Source organism: Ochotona curzoniae, unplaced genomic scaffold, assembly GCF_017591425.1.
Source record: "Ochotona curzoniae isolate NIBS_2020 unplaced genomic scaffold, NIBS_Ocur_1.0 contig_3037, whole genome shotgun sequence".
Classification (NCBI taxonomy): domain Eukaryota; kingdom Metazoa; phylum Chordata; class Mammalia; order Lagomorpha; family Ochotonidae; genus Ochotona; species Ochotona curzoniae.
In genome coordinates this window covers 1,668,628-1,686,504 of record NW_024465699.1, presented here as the reverse complement: position 1 = coordinate 1,686,504, position 17,877 = coordinate 1,668,628, and the positions used below count along the sequence as shown (strand labels likewise).

General features: G+C 38.8%; 1 protein-coding gene and 1 pseudogene across 2 annotated transcripts in view; both read right to left on the bottom strand.

Annotated features, from left to right (window-relative positions):
* Nucleotides 1-912: 912 nt before the first annotated feature.
* The window catches only part of DPP10 (dipeptidyl peptidase like 10), a 1,236,914-nt gene continuing 1,219,949 nt past the window's right edge, over nucleotides 913-17,877 (bottom strand). Inside the window, exons 20-26 of one of the 2 annotated variants that reach the window (XM_040979105.1) lie at nucleotides 17,230-17,424; nucleotides 16,518-16,572; nucleotides 8,992-9,091; nucleotides 8,332-8,390; nucleotides 8,162-8,234; nucleotides 3,600-3,673; nucleotides 913-2,032 (exon numbers count right to left, since the gene is read on the bottom strand). In XM_040979105.1, coding sequence (XP_040835039.1) covers nucleotides 1,898-2,032; nucleotides 3,600-3,673; nucleotides 8,162-8,234; nucleotides 8,332-8,390; nucleotides 8,992-9,091; nucleotides 16,518-16,572; nucleotides 17,230-17,424 — 691 coding nt within the window. In that variant the 3' untranslated portion in view covers nucleotides 913-1,897. The remainder of the gene's footprint in view (nucleotides 2,033-3,599; nucleotides 3,674-8,161; nucleotides 8,235-8,331; nucleotides 8,391-8,991; nucleotides 9,092-16,517; nucleotides 16,573-17,229; nucleotides 17,425-17,877) is intronic. The other variant, XM_040979106.1, reaches the window with a different exon arrangement.
* Nucleotides 4,081-4,199, bottom strand: LOC121155721 (annotated as a pseudogene).

The window sequence follows — 17,877 nt, the reverse complement described above, 5'->3', positions numbered from 1 at the left end:
AAATTAAAAATATTGATTAAAAAGCTTCAGTTGAACTTCAGATCAGCCTAAAATGAAATTTCCATCTTAACAAAATAGGCCAAATGTTGCTTTTAAACATCACATCTTACTTTTTTTTAAAAAAAAAAGAGTAAGTTTACTCTTCTTGGAAGACCTAAAATTGGCCTTACAACAGGGAGAGTCTATGCCATTTCACATTGAATCCAGTGGAATGGTGCAGAAGCAATCCCAGAGCACTCTGAAGTGGTAATAATCAACGATCCCGAGATTTGCAAGTACCAAGTATCCGTAGGTGATGCCTCAATGATATGAGAAGGAATTGAGCAAATGCTTGACATTTTATAATTTCCTTTTGGCATTCTCTTATTAGTCCAGATCAACCAGAGGACATTTTGGGAAAAAAAAAAAGCAGAAAAACATAGTATCTTGCCTATTTTTTTTTTGAACGTTGTTTGGTTACTGACTTTCAGAGCTTCTCAAAGATCCCTTATGCTCAGTAACAAGACAGTCTGTCAGTCACTTTCACTTCGTATCAAGTTTACTTTACAACCTCAGTTACTTACTCCTGCAAGTCAAGAAGCACAGGAACTGAAGCACTTTATGTCTTCAATTCACATTGAACAGCAAATGCTACTGGTGGTGGATGTTTGGGCCAGTGAAAAAAGAACTGCATTTCTAATTCTCAGCAGAAGCATTTAAATTAAACAGGAACATGAATTGGGCAGGCACAGAGCATCAAATAGGAACTGGAAAATTAAATAACCCAGGTCTCCTCTTTTGCAATGAAAACAAGAATTGATTCTACACTAAGAAAAATAAAAGGACCAAGTGTTTTGTTTTTGTTTGTTTGTTTTAAAGAAAGAAGAAAAAACTTTCTTCATCAAAAGAGCAAAATAGCACTCAGTGGCATCACATCGTTAACAAAATTTCTTTATCCGAAACTATAATTTAATATTTAAGTATCTAATTTACATGTGACAAGGTATCATATTCAAAAAATTAAATTGCAACTAGAAAACCTTAACCACTAAAAACAATACGAAACACAACCCAAGCATTTATAAGAAAGCAATAGCTAGAATCTGAATTGGAAAAAATGTTTCATCATTTTTGGCTCATTAAACAAAGCATCCGTTCTAATCTGTAAAAGAGCATCTCTTGTAATTCATTGAAAGTTTACCCTTGGTACTATGGATAACAAGTAAAGAGAGTCCCTTGACTGCATATGCACACGTGTTTATATATGCTGCGAGACACACACTTGTGCGCTGACTTACAGATATATCTACTGATGACTGGCTGAACTTCGGAAGGTGCTGACATTAGTTCTACAGGTCCTTTGATTCATTTCATGATGCCTTTTTAAAAACGGAAATTACATAAAATACTCTGCTTTTTTATTAACTGAATACTTTTCTTAAGCATAATAATAGACAAGGAAAGAATTGCACTTATTGTAAAGGTACAGGAAAAGTGTTAGATTGCAGCTCAGCCATCAACGATCAGAGACCATGGTACTGATCATCAGTTGTGCATCATATGCAAAGGTGATGGTGGCCATTGAAATTAAAATGAGAGCAACTAGTTACAGAACAAACGGGGGGGGGGGGATAACAGAAGAAAACATGCACTACTCCTACTTTAATGTAAAACTAATTTCTCCCAGGAAACCAACCCTCAGACCTTCCTTACACAAACAGGTTTGGCACCCTTGATATCACAGTAGATGTGGATTGTTTCCATTTTCAAATTCTAGTTCATTGTCTCTGAGTGTGCTGTTCCAGTGTCATCTCCTTAAGCTGCCCTTGAAATCCCGGAGCCCCTACATTATGACATTCTCTTGCTTAGGTTTCATTGAGCCTCAACATCCCCTTCAGTTCTGTATAAATAGGGTCCATTATTCATCTTCTTCTGGTTCCTGTGGTAACACAGATATTTCTTCCTTTAAGCAATCACTGAAGAATCTGAGCAGTGTGCTGTACAGATGATACTTGCTTTTCTCAGACACATTGTGCCCTTCATCTGGGTAGACCTGAGACAACATGAGGAAAGAAGATTTCGAGTTACCAAAGCAGCGACTATTCCCTCGGCATTCATGCCTTTAGCCCTGGTGGCCTAGGACTTTTGGGAAAGAATACCTCTCCTAAATCTCACCTCGTACTAGTCCTAGTTCTTTATGTCTTTTTTGAAAGTATTATAACCATGGAAATCACGATTTGAAGAACACATTTTGGTAGTGAAGCTCTGTTGGCCAAGAGAAAACAGGCATTTCCATGTACGGGTTGACCAAGAAGACCTTGATATTTTCCCGAGCTTGGCGACTTGCAAGTTGCTTTTCTTTTTGACCACAGGATGCTGAGCCCTGCTCTCCTTGGAGTATTTACTTCATAAAAGTTGCCATCATGTATGATTTTTCTGCCTTTTGAAATATTCATAAATCATCTCCCAGTCTCTTGCCATTTTTATGATTTGAGACGTGCAATGCTAATGGACGCAGGAACCCTCTCACTGAGACAAAACCATGCAAGAATTTAGCACTGCGATCTGCTACACTCTGTGTGAAGATTGGGGTCTGATCCAAGTTCTAAAAATACTCCTTGTCATGGGGATACAATATCATTTATTTCCCCAACAGCAAATACTGCTGCTCAATAATTCTTCTTCTTTCATTTCTTTTTTTCTTCAACAAAGTTGAAGGGTCTTGGAATATTCCTTACCCATTTAACATTACTGGGTTCCAAAAAAATTTTTTTTTGTTACTTTGACATTGTCATTTCCAAAACAATATTTCCTTAAACATACTCCTCAAATATAAGTAAAAATACAATGTTAAGCACCGATTTCTGGGTGGAAGGTCTTTCAATGGTATTTCGTTGTTGTCCACGCCAAGTCCCATCTTTGGCAATGCTGCTTTTTGGGGACTCAACATTTGTTGTTTTTATATATATATATATATATATATTCCTTCGTGATTTCTGTCATCCTCAATCCAGTATTTTCGTTTTACACAACTTGAACTTTTTATTCCTTCAAATACTGAGACATTTTTATGGCTATTTTTGCATGACTCTTCTAGCCAACTGACATTTTCTTCATAGGAAAAGGCACGTCTTGTCACCGCTCTAGCACAAGGACCTCGATATTGTGATCATTACCTTACAGTCTAAAATGATAATAGTTGGTCATTATAATAAAATGACTAACTATGTGAATGCACACATGTACGTGATAATGTCAAGAGTCACATAGTTTCTCATCTCTAAAAAAATTTCCCTAGGAACTCTTCTGTTCACAGTAAAACAGGAATGATGCAAAGTGGAAAAAGGAAAGAGAGAAGAAACAGAAATTGTTCTTTTGTAATTATTCGACATTTATGACACGAGTGGGAACCTTAGGAGAAAAGTGCATATTTGAAATGCTTTATGCACTTTACTGGTAATTCATGAGTGGCTCCACGCTCGTGGGGTGATGAGGAACAAAGAACACAGACTGGGAAATACGGCCAAGAAAACAAAATATGGATTAACATAAAGCTATGTTCTGTGCCCTACAAGTGAAGAACTAAGGCGAAATCATGTTCCCCGAGAAAAGCAGCTCACCTGCATAGTATAATTCACTCCAGCTTTTATTAGGTGCTTGATTAATTCTGCTGAATGCTGGAAATGAACTTTTGCTGCAAAAGAAATTCATATGTTTAAAATATTACACTGATTACTGTCAGCATTTCTTGGCATTTTTTTTCAAGCATATTAAGTTGTTAACTTCATAACCATCTACCCATTTAAAGGATGGATACCTGGCTTTGACAAGAAAGCTATCAGATAAAATGATAAAACTTTGAGATTCACATAAAAAAATAAATAAATCTACATGGGAGCTAATGAATAAATCTTATCAACTGTACAGATCAGTATTAATATTGACTTCAGTGGACATCATGTGTTATTTCTAATTGCTCCCATACTTTTACTTAATAAAAATTAACATTGTAAATATCTTATCTGGATATGAATACATTAAAGCAGTTGTTATTATTATTTTTTCTTAAGGAGGGAGCAGGAGGGCATGGGCTGGGGCAAAAATCTACAGCACCTGGTATTCCCAGGCAGTCTCCCATCCAAGTACTAACCAGGTCTGACCCTGCTTAGCTTTGGAGATCAAATGAGATTGGGCACATTCAGGGTGGCATGACCATAGACCAGAACAGTTATGCTCTATTGTCAATTTGTGGAGTCCAGTCCCAGTTGGATGCTGGCCTCCTGTTTTGTCATTTTAAATTATAAAAGAAAAAACCAATATTGAGAACTACAGTGCACATCTCTTTACTTGAATTAAATATTTAACGCGGAGTTACCCATTATTTGTTTCTTTGCATCTTTCTTCTGTGGAATCTAAGTTCTAACACATTGAAATACATATTACAAAAGCTTTGTTTTGATGACAACTTTGGCCTCATGGGCTTTGAAGACTTGGCTACACAGCAAGCTGCCAATGTGCAGCTTGGATAATCGGATGCTTAATTTCTTCAGTCTGAACATCTTACAATTTTTGTAAAAACTTGTTTTTTAAGATTAATTTTTAAATTTTTATTGGAAAGGCAGATTTACACAGAGAAGGAGATATAGACAAAAAGATCTTCCATCCCCTGGTTCACTCTTCAAGTGACTACAACAGCTGGAGCTGAGCCCATCTAAAGCCAGAAGCCAGGAGCCAGGATCTTCTCCCAGTTCTCCCACGTGGATTCAGGGATCAAGGCTTTAGACTGCCTTTCTAGGCCACAAGCAAGGAGCTGGATGGGAAATGGGGCAGCTGGGATACGAACTAGCGCCCACATGGGATTCTGGTGAGTATAAGAATTTAGCCACTGACCCAGGCCCTCTCTAAGTACTTTTAAAGCTAACGTTTTTAACTATTTTTATGAAACTAGGACATGGTTATCGATGCTTTAAACATCATCAGTGCTGTAAATTGATCATGCTGAATGCTCACACCACACACTAGAAGATTCATGATTTGTTCAGTGTTCTTAAAAATATACACATAATCTTTTTCAACATCTTTGCAATTGTACTTAATGGGAAAATTAGCACATCAGCCCTAAGCAAATAAAATTGCTCTGTATGTAGATGTGAGATATCAAAAATGGTAATAAACCAGAGAGAGGAGTTAAATAAAATTATTCCCTACACAGCTCATTTGTTTAGCATTAAGAAACAGAAAAGATTCCATCATTTCTCTCTGTTGATACGAAAATAAATAAATGGATGAATTTATTCTCCAGACACCTGTTCTTTTTCCTATTGTTTTCTAGTATAAAACCTGTTTATATTTGCCATTTGTCCCCTTTCTGTAAATAAACACTGAGTTCCAAAGTCTGATTAGGTGAATGAACTCACTTGCTGGCAATTTTGGAAGAAAGTGCCAAGAGTTATAGCATTTGCAAGAATTATCTGGAAGCCTATACTCCACCAGGTGCCTGTGGGTGTGGCATTTGCCAGCTTCTGTCTGAGCAGGGCTGTGCTCCCCTCTACGTCCCTACACATTGGCAGGTGTTTCCTCTGCAGCGATGGGCTGAGGTTTGGTTTGCATTTTGACTACTGGCCTGGGACCCATGAGTAAGGCAGGAATAGCATGATTTAACTTAATACCTGCAATGTATTGATAGAGAGACTCCACATAGCATTACTATATTCCTAAATGTAAAATAATTTAACACTGAATATATTCAAGTATTTGCTTGATGATTCAGAGTACACTAAATAAACAAACAGTACTTGGATTTCAATCTCCTTTCTTCTAATTAATAGATGATGCATTTTTTTAAGTTATATAATTTCCTAGTATTTCTTTTCTCCATCAGTTAAATAAGAAGTATATCCACTGGACCATACTTTTATTAACAAGTTAATATGACATGTTTTAGCACATTTTCTGACACATAGCAACTGCTAGTCATCAGTGTTACTACTGGCTTATATGAACGGTGTTAACACTTTAGAGAAATGTTTTAATATTCCTCAGAAGTGTTAAGCTCTCTTTTACCACAGTTCACGCAACAATTCCACTGGGACATTTAAACAGGTTTTTGTTGTTTTTCTATTGACATAACATCTTAAATTACATGACAATCAAAAGCTTAATATTCAACTCAATAAAGAATTCAACAGAAAAAATGCAAAAAAAGGTTACAGATGGAGTATAACCATACATTAACTATAACATAGTAAATACTTATAACAATAATAAAAGGAAAATGTTAAAGTCACTTATTTACGGTAAAATTTAAAATAGTGATATGTTGGGCCTGGTGCAATAGTGTAGCAGTTCAAGTCCTTGCCTTGAATGTCCCAAAATCCCATATGGTTTTAGTCCCGGTGGCCCTGCTTCCCATCCAGCTCCCTGCCTGTGGCCTGGGATGCAGTCTAGGACAGCCCAAAATTTTGGGACACTGCACCCACGTGGGAGACCTGGAAGAAGCTCTGGGTTTCCTGCTTAAGACTGGTTCAGCTCCAGCCACTGTGGCCACTTGGGGAGTGAACCACTGGATGGAAGATCTTCCTCTCTGTCTCTCTTCCTCTTTGTATATCCGCCTTTCCAATAAAAATAAATAAATCTTAAAAAAATAGTGATATGTTAAAAATATAAATTTGAAAAATTTTTGAGAAAGATTTAAAACGAAACCTGACAAAGCACTCTAAAGCTAACTGATATCCACAGGTATTTATTCTATTCTTAAGAATTTTATGTACCTGTATGTGTGTGTGTGTGAGTGTGTGTGTGTGTGTGTGTGTGTGTGTGTGTGTGTTAAATACACACACGTACCTGAGAATGTTGTGGACAACAATGAACAAATGCTGATGATGCTGACTTTGCTATAACCATTTTTCAAATACATGCAGAGTTTTTACAATATTCATTTGTGTGGAATGATTAAGATAATAAATCAATCAGTACTGATGTGATTTCTAATGCTACCATGACTTGATTCATTCGAAATTTGATTGGATTTGAAGGGATATGGCTATAGCTATAAGACTTTTAGTGACTTTCTCTGTAAAATATCAGAAACACTGAGAAAAAGTAGACTAACAATTTTTTTAACATCTATGAATCATTGATTTAAGAACATTGTGCTTCATTTACAAATAACCTCGTATCTATTTTTTTTTTATTAAACTTGAGTCTTCTTGCCTATGAATGAGTCTAAATAAACAACCTACTGTTTCACATATAATAAGGGATTTAAGAAATTTATAAATTCTTTTAGTTTCAAATAATCCTGTGAATGTTCTAAAATGGTTTAGTCATTACTAGTATTATCAGCTTTATCCACTACCATGTTTAGAATGGAAGAAAATAAGAGATACTTTGAGATGGTCTGGAAAAATATTTTCATTTTTACTTAACCAAAATATAGACTTTTTTTTTTAAAGATTTATTTTTATTATTTTTTCATTGGAAAGGCAGATATACAGAGAGGAGAGACAGAGAGGAAGATCTTCCATCCGATGTTTCACTCCCCAAGTGAGCCGCAACGGGCCGATACTATGCCGGTCCGAAGCCAGGAGCCTCTTCTGGTCTCCCACGCGGGTGCAGGGTCCCAAAGCTTTGGGCCGTCCTCAACTGCTTTCCCGGGCCACAGGCAGGGAGCTGGATGGAAAGCGGGGCTGCCGGGATTAGAACCGGCGCCCATTTGGGATCCCGGGCGTGCAAGGCGAGGACTTAACCACTTGCGCCACCGCGCCGGGCCCCCAAAATATAGACTTTAACTAAAATTCCTTCTCTGTTTTGACCCAAAAAGTTACCTTTCTATGTTCTACATTGGTTTTTTGGCCATTTAAATAAAAATAAATGAAAATGAACAGAATTAAATTAAAATCAGTGTTCTGAGTCCTCTGTCCCACTATGCCTGGCCACAGGTGATCTATTCCGTGAACAGCACAAAGAAAGCATTCACAATGTAACTGGGAGTTTTATTAGAAGCTTGAGCCCTGAATTCTTTCTTCCCACTCCACGATGCAAACGATCCCTGGATCCCTCGCTTCACTTTCTGCTCTCTTTCCCAGAGGGCTTGCGGGGACACCTGTAAGCAGGTGCTCAGATGTATCCCTTTGTAACTGGTTCCAATGCATCAAAGAACAGCAGAAAACATCATACTCACTGTCAGCAGTACCATGAATTATTAATATATTTTCCTCCTTTAAGCCGTGAATATTATGCAACACACTGGTCGCCTATGAAAGAAAAACACAAATATCTGTATCCGCACATCTCTAAAAGTAATGGAACCAAAATCTTAGAACAAACTAGCACTCTGCTTCACTTAGTTACCTGGTACATGCTTTCTTCCTTCGAGGGCAGACCAAGGTATCGCTCAGAGAAAGCTGAAGCTGTGCCCCGAAGAAACAGAAATTTAGACATGAACTAAAACGCATCTGATTAGCGTATTTCATTACTTAGATATTTTTTTTTTACAAAACTCTAATATTGTATAAAACATAGCATCTTAGACATCTCCCACTCGCAACTGAACCCCCAGCATGATGTCCACATGCGGGGGTCGTGAGCAAGCCCCAGGAAATAAATTAAAGGCTTGAGACTCTGTTCTCCCGCCCCTACCTTCACAGCCAACAAGCAGACTGCACAGATCAATAATTTAACACCCACCCTCACCCACCCCAGGGGACACAGAGCATCCCAAGGTGTAGGGGCACCTCTCCCTTAAATTACCCACTGTGGGCTGGGGGACAGGACAGCCACCCCCAGGGGCCTGGAAGAGGCAGGCTACTTGAGGAAGCAGCCCCAAGAATAAATTAAACAATAAATAGCCCCGCGGACACACTCCGGTGAAATTAGCTGAATCTAGAAGGTGCTAAGCAGCTCAACAATAGCCCAACACATACGGCGTGAACTCAATGGCGCCTCTGCGCCTTCAGCTGTAATTTAGTACAAATCACTCTGCAATCTTAGGTTAATCTAAGAATTACTTACCGTACAGTTTCAGGTCTGTGATGGGTGCAACCACGGCTCCACATTTAAACAACTTCTCGTCTGATTTTAAGATCATCGATGCAATATAGCCACCATACCCCTGGCGGAAAAGGACAAAAAAAGAATTATAACACCTCTGGAGATATTTTTGGATGACATACCCACCAGAAAGTCTCAATGTAATGCAGTTTGAATAAAAAACACTGCACCAGAACCAGATTCACAGAACAATTTGAACAGTTTGTTATATTTTTATACAATGTGTTGTTTCAAGTAAAACACAAAATTCATTATATATTTACAAATGTCGAATAGTTTCCCCATGACTGTGTGCTGTATATCTGGGAACTGCTTGAACTTCATTTTTGAATCAAGTAAATTGAAGCTAGGGAAATACAGTACTCATTCAATCAGACATTAATTTTTAGGAAAAAATTAATTAAGCTCTTATTTTTAAAATGAAGTGCTTCAATGATAGTGATTATATGGAGTTTACAAAGAATAAAATATGTTTAAAATCTTACCACAAATATAGATCTTGTTTTCAACCCTGACTAGAGGAAACCAGAATATGCTTTTAAGACATAAAGGTTGTGGGCCCGGAGCCGTGGCCTACTGGCTAAAGTCCTTGCCTTGAATGCGCCAGGATCCCATATGGTTCTAATCCCAGCAGCCCCACTTTCGGTCCAGCTCCCTGCTTGTGGCTTAGGAAAGCAGTCGAGGATGGCCCAAAGTCTTGGGACCCTGCATCCGTGTGGGAAACCTGGAAGAGCTCCTGGCTCCCGGCTTCGGATTGGCTCAGCTCTGGCCATTGCAGCCACTTGGGGAGTGAATCATCGGATGGAAGATCTTCCTCTCTGTCTCTCCTCCTCTCTGTATATCTCACTTTGTAATACAAAAATAAATTAATTAATTTAAAAAAAGCTAAAAGTTGTGTCGAACTGGACCTTTTGAGAAAGTGAAGGCACAGAAAGTTCTGGAGGCAGGAGAAAACTAACTCTAGGAGGGTTTTTCCTACTGCAGGACTACCTCTAGCCTCACTCATCCAACCACCTCTCCATGAAATGATCTGGGCATATGCAGGATAAACCTCATTCTTGTTTAGTGTGCCTTTCTCAAAATGTTTCAATGACCATTCTTCCCCACACACTGTTGTGTTTTAGAGATGGTGTTAGGTAGACCAGGAGTCTACAATGGTGTGTTGCTGCTAGCTGACGGAGAGAAGAGCAGCGAGCTGCTGCCTGTAGTCCTCAAGCCGATTCCCACAGGCAGACTACTCCCCAAGTAAAGGATGCTTTGTGCCTCTGGGGGGATGCGCGTCATTGTTCCGGTTCCTGTTCTACCAGGATCAGACTCTGGGTTATAATCTGGTTGTTTTGAGAGAGCCTAAACTTGGATATCCAAAGAATGGCCTGTTATATTTAAATAGCCCAAGTTACTATCTTCACATATTTTTTCAAAGCTGGATTATCTCCTGGAAATACACATAGTGTCACCAGAAGAGGGAATATCTTAGAACCATTTATCTTAACTTGAAAATAATTTCCTAGGCATAACTAGAGGAGCATTAGACCTGCAGAAAATGGAGAGCATGGAACTAAATTTAAATACCAGAGAAATTTCAGATGTTCTTGTCAAGAAAATTTTTAAAACTTGAAAATTGTAATAATTTTGTGAGATGATGTATATATTGATTTGCGATACTCCAATGTGTCACATATATTCACAGGATATCATTTAAATATCTTAAACATACACACTAAAGAAAATGTTTGAGAATGTTTTATTTTTAAAGATTCATGTGTTTATATTTCAAAGCCAGATTTTAAAGAGAGAGAGAGATTGAGAGAAGATCTTCCATCTGCTGGTTCACTCCTCAAATGATCGCCAGGGTCAGGGATGAGCTGATCCAAAGCCAGGAGCCAGGAGTTTCCTCTGGGAATCTGATATGAAATCAAGGACCTGGGAACTGGGCTCATCCTCTGCTGTTTTCCCAGGCCATAAGCAGAGAGCTGAATCAGAAGTGGAGCAGTGAGGAAACAAACTGGTACCCCAAAAAATGTTGTGATACTGAACCAAGCAAAAACACTGCATTTTTGAAAAAACTTGGGGTATGCCTGTGCTTGCTGGGACATGTCTTGAATAACAAGCTCTCACAGCATAATTCTAGAATAAAGATGCCTGCTAGAAATACCTCCCACATTTCAATTAGAATGCCTAGAAGTATAAAGCTTAACAAACATATGCAAAGCCTCTCCAATCTCCTCAGGCAATTTAATCAAAATCTTTTGGGACTGGGCATTGAATCCACCTTATCATATGATTCTACCTAAACTGGAATAGAATTCCTACTACTACTTAAGGGTTATAGCTAATTTTTTAAATCAAGTACCTTTGAGATTTAATCTGTCTGAATACTCTATAAAGCCAAATAAGAATGAAAATGAATACAATCCATTCTGTGTCACTTAAAAAGTAAATTCAAATGCTGCTTTAATTTGATATGTTTTTAAAGAAATAACATTTACTCTTCAAAGAAAATTAACAATGGATTGAATTAGAATAACTGAATTTTTATCACACACATTCCTCTTAACCTTTTTATAACTGCACGCTAAGTACAAAAAAATCATTAAAGAATTCTAGGGAATTATAGATTTATAGAGGGCAAGGATGATCTGTATGTTGTAGCTGCATAAAAATGGTAATTTTAATTATAAAAATAACTCATCCATTGGAGTAAAAAATTTAGAGGTTTTCATATTGGCATCACCATCAATTAGGGACAGATTTTATTTGATCAAATTATTTGATAGTCCATTTTAATTGTGTGGGCATTGTGTAAGTTTTATGTGACTCTTTTTTTGTTATTTTTTGTTATTGTAATTGTTTAGTCATTTCTAATTGTCAGATAAGATCATATTATTATAAGACTTCATTTAATAAATGTAAAGAGTAGCTATGATTTCCTGAAAATGATGGAAGAAATAAAAAAACATACAGTGAAAGACAAGGACACTGGCTAAATATAGTAAATATATCTGTAACTAAGCATATCTTGGAGAAACTGTAGAACACAAAATGAAATAACAATATTTTTGAAAACTATTAAAGTCTCTAAATTACTATCATATTTTCCTAGTTGACTGACGGATTCAGTACAATTCATAGTGAATACAAGTCCCACTAGTTAGCTTACAAGTTGGGGTGGTGATGGGCTGAGCTACCACCTGCCACCACTTACGGGTAAAGGAACCGATAACAGTCTGGGCAGGTCAAGGCAGCAGCACCCGAATATGCATCCTAAAACAGGATGTGAGGTGGGCCAAGCTGCAACTGGAAGGGGTCAGACTGGGGAAGGCTGAGCAAACCTTAGCTCACAAGGAAGAACAGAAATTAGGATGGAGCACAGGTCACACTAAGCTAGGCTTTTACACTGATTGCTCTGCATGAGTCTGGAATAGTAGGCCACAGCATCAAAGGCAAAGGCTGAGACAAGTGAGGGGCTAAGCCAACTGGGTCAGAGCAACCACTGGCATGTAATCTAGGGCAGGAAATAGATCCAGGTGAGGAACTGTGAAAGTGCACCCTTGCTGGGTTGGGGTTCGCACTGGTGAGTGTGGGGGCCAGAGTGGGGGCTGTGTTCTGGTCTGGATATGGCTGCAATCTCCCTTGGCACAAGTGTGAACTGGGGCTGAACACATCTAACCAGGCTAGACTCCAGCACCATCTGGGACTCTGGAGAACCTGGGTGGATATAAGATGGACAAGGCTAGATCTCTGCCTTTACTGAGTCATATGTGAGCAGTGCCTGGGTATGGATGATCCTTGGCTAGTCTTAAACATCCAACAGTAAGAACCAGGTGGATTGAAGGCCACCAAGGAGAGGCCACGGTTCCTTTCAGGACATGATGTGGCCTAAGTAGGGCTGACCCATGGGACCACCAGTATGTGCAATATCTGGCAATGGGAGAGGTTCTGATGGAGGAGCCTGGGCAACTCTTCTGGCAGGACACGGTCCCTGCAGGTAAGCACAAGAACCATGATAGGGAGCAACCCTGACCAGGCAAGATAAAAATACCCACTGGGATATATTTGGGATAGGTTGGAGGCAGACCAGGCTGAACCAATTCACATCACCTCCTGGTGAATCCAAACACCATAACAGAATATGGGACAGGCAAGGTTCGGTCGCAACGCATACCACTGCACATTATGGAATGCCAAGGTGAGGTGAGCTGTACCAGATGTGGCCACAATGCCCATCCAACACACGTGAGAACAGGGAGGGATGGGGCAAAGCCAGCAGGGGGAATGTGGGCTACCCTGCTAGACAGCCACCCCCACGGGAGAACTTGGTTTGGGATGAGGGCAGACCAGACCAGGCAGAGCTACAACACCTGTGGACCTCATGTGAGCTAGATCAGGGAAAAGCCAGCTTGGGCTGATTGTTCCTACTAGTGCAAACAAACATTAGAATGAGTGAGGGTTGGTTGGGCTTTGCTGTAGCATCAGCTGGCAGAGGCTGACACTGGGGGTTAATTCTGTCAAGTTAAACAGCAGAACCACCTGGAGAGTGCATAAACAGGGAGTGGGAGTGACCTAGTAGGCAAATAGTGGGCACCTCCTTCTTGGGTTACCACTTCCACTGAAGAGTATGAGAACGAAGACAGGGGCAGAGGTGGCTAGACAGAAAGGCACCTGCCAGCACAAGTGTGGGCTGGATAGTAATGCAGGTTGGGTTGAACTAAGTTTCAATGGCCATTTGACAAGTATGAGAGCTAAATGGGATGAGGGACAGATTGAACAAATCTGCAGTACACACTGGCATGCATGGGAATCAGGGTAGGGGGCAGGCTTGGTGGGAGTTATGGGGAGCCACACTGACTAGGCTGCAGTTCCCACTGGTTTGCAGGAGGGCCAAATATGACGTTGGCAGGCTCGGGCTGGACTGCAACAACCATTGGTTCTCATGAAAGACAAGGCTGGAAACAGAACTGACTCAGCAATTGCAACTACCAGCATGTGCGTAAGCTGATTGGGGTGATGGACGGTGTTGGACCCTGTACTGGCAAGCACACACAAGAATCAGGTCCAGGATCACCTCAGATGAAGTTTCTTTGGAGATCCCTCCAACTAAACTGCTGATCTCAGAACCCCAACCATGAAGAGACTATGTTAGCCAGTAGATTTGAAAGAGATTTCATTGTGCATGGAATGGAAAGATTGGCAGCAATTCAGAACTGCTGAGTATCAAAACTGCTTGAACAGGACCCTTGGAGCACATGCCCCACTTTAGGGACCTGGAATGGGTGGAGGCTGGGTGGGGGTTCTCCCTTTGTTTCTCCCCTTACTCCAGATACAGGAAAAAAATGATATTAGTATGGAAACAACGGTCTTACCTACTATCCTGTAACCCTTGACCCTTTGTGCCCTAATCAACTATGTAAGATTATCAAAATAAAAATATATTAAAAATAAAAAATACTATGAAAGTTTCTAAATTACTATCATTGGTTCTAGTTGACTGATGGCTTCAGTACAATTCATATCAAAGTCTCTTATTTTTCTAGAAATGACAAATAAATGGTGATCATGAAATGAGACCAAAGAAGTATAAAAAGAAAGAGCAATATGGAATAACTGTTTTACCTCAAGATAATGAGTTGTTTTTATGTTGTGTCAGTGATCTCTCAAATAACAACAACAACAAAAAATAGGGATTCATGTAAGTTTGTGCTCAGAACATGTGCCTTCTGGATTAGGAAATGTGACATGGCAGTGTCTGGTGCACAATTGGCTTACACAATAAATTTTTTTGTGTTATAAAAAGCATATAGTATGATAATAAGTATGTGTAAAATGCTCAATTTTCTAAACCAGTGAATTATAAATGAAAATAGCAATGAATATTTGTATTCAGCTCAAAACTGTTTAAATAGTAGGCTGACAATGTTAAAGCTATGCGGATGAAACACATCTGGAACATTCATAAACTGTTGCTTTTAAAAATAAAATGTTTAAAGGTTTTACAAAAAATCTTTGGCAATTCCTTGGAGAAATAAGCAGGCACTTAATCTATGACGAGTGCTTCTATTCCTAGGTATATGTTAAAGCAAAATGAAAATACACAAGATGTGCACACAAATGTGCATATCGATTTTCTTCATAAATTGCAAAGCCCACAAACAGCATGCTAATCGAGGAGTATATACGTAACTTGTTTTCAAGAAATGATTTGCTAATTCAATTAATGATATACGTGATTGAGCCAAAATTAGAGAAAGAAAAGCAAAACAAACATACCTATACGAAAGAACAGAGAAAAAAAAGAAAAAAATACAAGACAAACACACACAAGGGAAAAGCATCATGTCACTGCATCATCTGTGGGTAGACATTTGGGCTGTTGCTGAACATGACCTCGCTCCAACTCAGAGTGCTAGCTTTCCATACCTAGTTCAGCTCCCAATCCCAGCTTTTTTTTTTTTTTTGGTAATTAAGCCATGAGTGGCAGTGTTGAGAGCTCCAGTCCTGAGTCCCTGCCCTGAATTCCCCTTAGCACAGTGTCTTCAGAGAACATCAGTACTATCGTCTCTTTCACCAGATGCATTTCTAAATCCATCTAGAGTTTCCAACTTTTGAAATGATCCCCTTCTCAGACAATTTCATTTTTAAACTAACATCCTGACCACCATGGATGAGTTTTTTTTTATTGATCTATTCATTAATATTCATGCTGAGGAGCACTAACTTTAAAATATTCTTATTGATCCATTGAGTATTACTGGAAAAAACATTCAGCAAAGGCACTGTAGGTGTTTGAAGTGGAAGAATAGCGACTTTCTGTGCTTACTTTACTTTGTTAAAAGGATGTTTTGAGCAGTACATTTCCATAAGTGTACACTACTAAAAAGCATGCCTTGGTAGAATGGCCAGTTATTTCATATCAGCTGAAAATACGTTTGTATCCATGAACACCAGGCACTTTGGCCTATGCCACCCTTGTAGCAGCCCTGGATGCAGTTCCTGGACCCTGGCTTCAGCCTGGCCCAACCCCCTCTTGCACCCTGTTGGAGAATAATCCAGGAGATGGAACATTTCCTTCTTTGTGTCTCCCTCTCTGCCTTTTACATGAATATATTTTTAAAATGAATTCTCTGAATCCTAATTAAAATTCATTCATGAAAATAGCACTAGTTTACCAACTTCATCCTTTCTTACAGAAAGATGAAAAAAGCTGAAAAAGAGCCAACAGGATAAAAGGACGGAGGAGGAAGGAAACAGGGCTCCTTTTATTTTTGTTGCTGTCATATTCACACTAATCACCAACAAGATGTTCCAGACAGTATTTCATTGACAAATGACTATACACATACCAGTAATTAAACTATTGGACTGGACAGAAACATTATATTATAGTATAATTAAGAATGCAATGATATATGTACACATAAAAATATATGTGTAATGTGTATATGTGGAAAAATAAATACATAGATGGGCTTAATACTTATACTATTTACCTTGCCAAAAATGCTTAATCTTTTGGGATCAATGTATGGCTGTTTCAGCAAAAATCTGCAAGGAGAAAGAAAGAAATTCTAGCTCCACATTCTTGAGGCAGAAACATTTGTTGATTTATTTTTGGCACTCACATTACAATGTTCAATTAGAAATTCTCTATTGACTATAGTTATATTCCTGTAGAAGGGTAGTATATTCCTAAATCTTACTATTCAAAGGGATAGTCCAGGAATTTACTATCTCCTAAGAGCATATTATGAAAGCAAAATATTGGCCTCACTCCTGACCTTTCATGCCAACACTGACATTTGAACAGCACTCCCTCTCTTTTCTATGTACTCTTGCAAAAGGCCTTCTAGCTTAGCTGGGTCATTCTTTCAGTTTACTGTGGCAATAATATCTTTGAAATTATTACAATTGCACCTAACTGAGGAAAAGAATTGGATTTTTCTTAAACTATTGCAAACAAATAGCATAGTGGTATAATTTGAGACCCATATTTATAAGTCCAAAGGGAATTCCAAAGAAAACCTGATAATCTACTGATCATAGCACTAAACTTGAGGGTAATTTGGAAAATACAATAAACAATCTAGCCAACTGATAATCACTCAAACAGCAGTTCTGAGTCAGGAGAAGCAGCATTAAATGTCACACACATAGATTCTGTAATTACAGGAAAAAATAGTAGAAACATGTTTACCCACTTACTTCACAGCTGCTATCTGGTCTCTTACTTCCACTGAACCCAGCTTCCGATGGATCTCCTGCAATATTTTCAGGCCCTGGAATCCGCTTCCTCTGCCATCAAATCTTGCCACAATAACGTTATCTGTGTCGATGAGCACAGAATCCCAGTCAACGTGGAACTTGTCAGTAACCAGCTGGTCTCCCGGCTCTTCATCCCTGCAATTATCAAAACATTGGATCCAAACAAGAACAACTGATGACCTAGCGGAGATGTTGGCTTTCATGCTTATTAGTTGTCCAAAGTTATTAGGAATGACTTCTGGTCACTACTATAATTTTGTGAATTCTTGAGACCATGAAGGCAAAGAAACATGATTTTCTTTTGTAAGTTTTTAAAATGGAAAATTCACTGAATGAAAGTATGCCTTCAAAAGTGTGGCGAGGAAATTAGTTTATTTCATTTTTTTAAAGTGAAAAACGAAGAAATTGCATGACACTTTGAAAAGTCATTTCTAAACAATGATTGTCAAGTTGATAGACAGGTCTGTCTTTACTGGACTCCCTCCAGACACTGTGTTTTAAAATTGTCCTGCAGATGCTTCACAAGGGTTGAAGGGCCTTAGAGGCAGCAGAATCAGTTACAGAACGTTCATAATCATTTCATAGGAA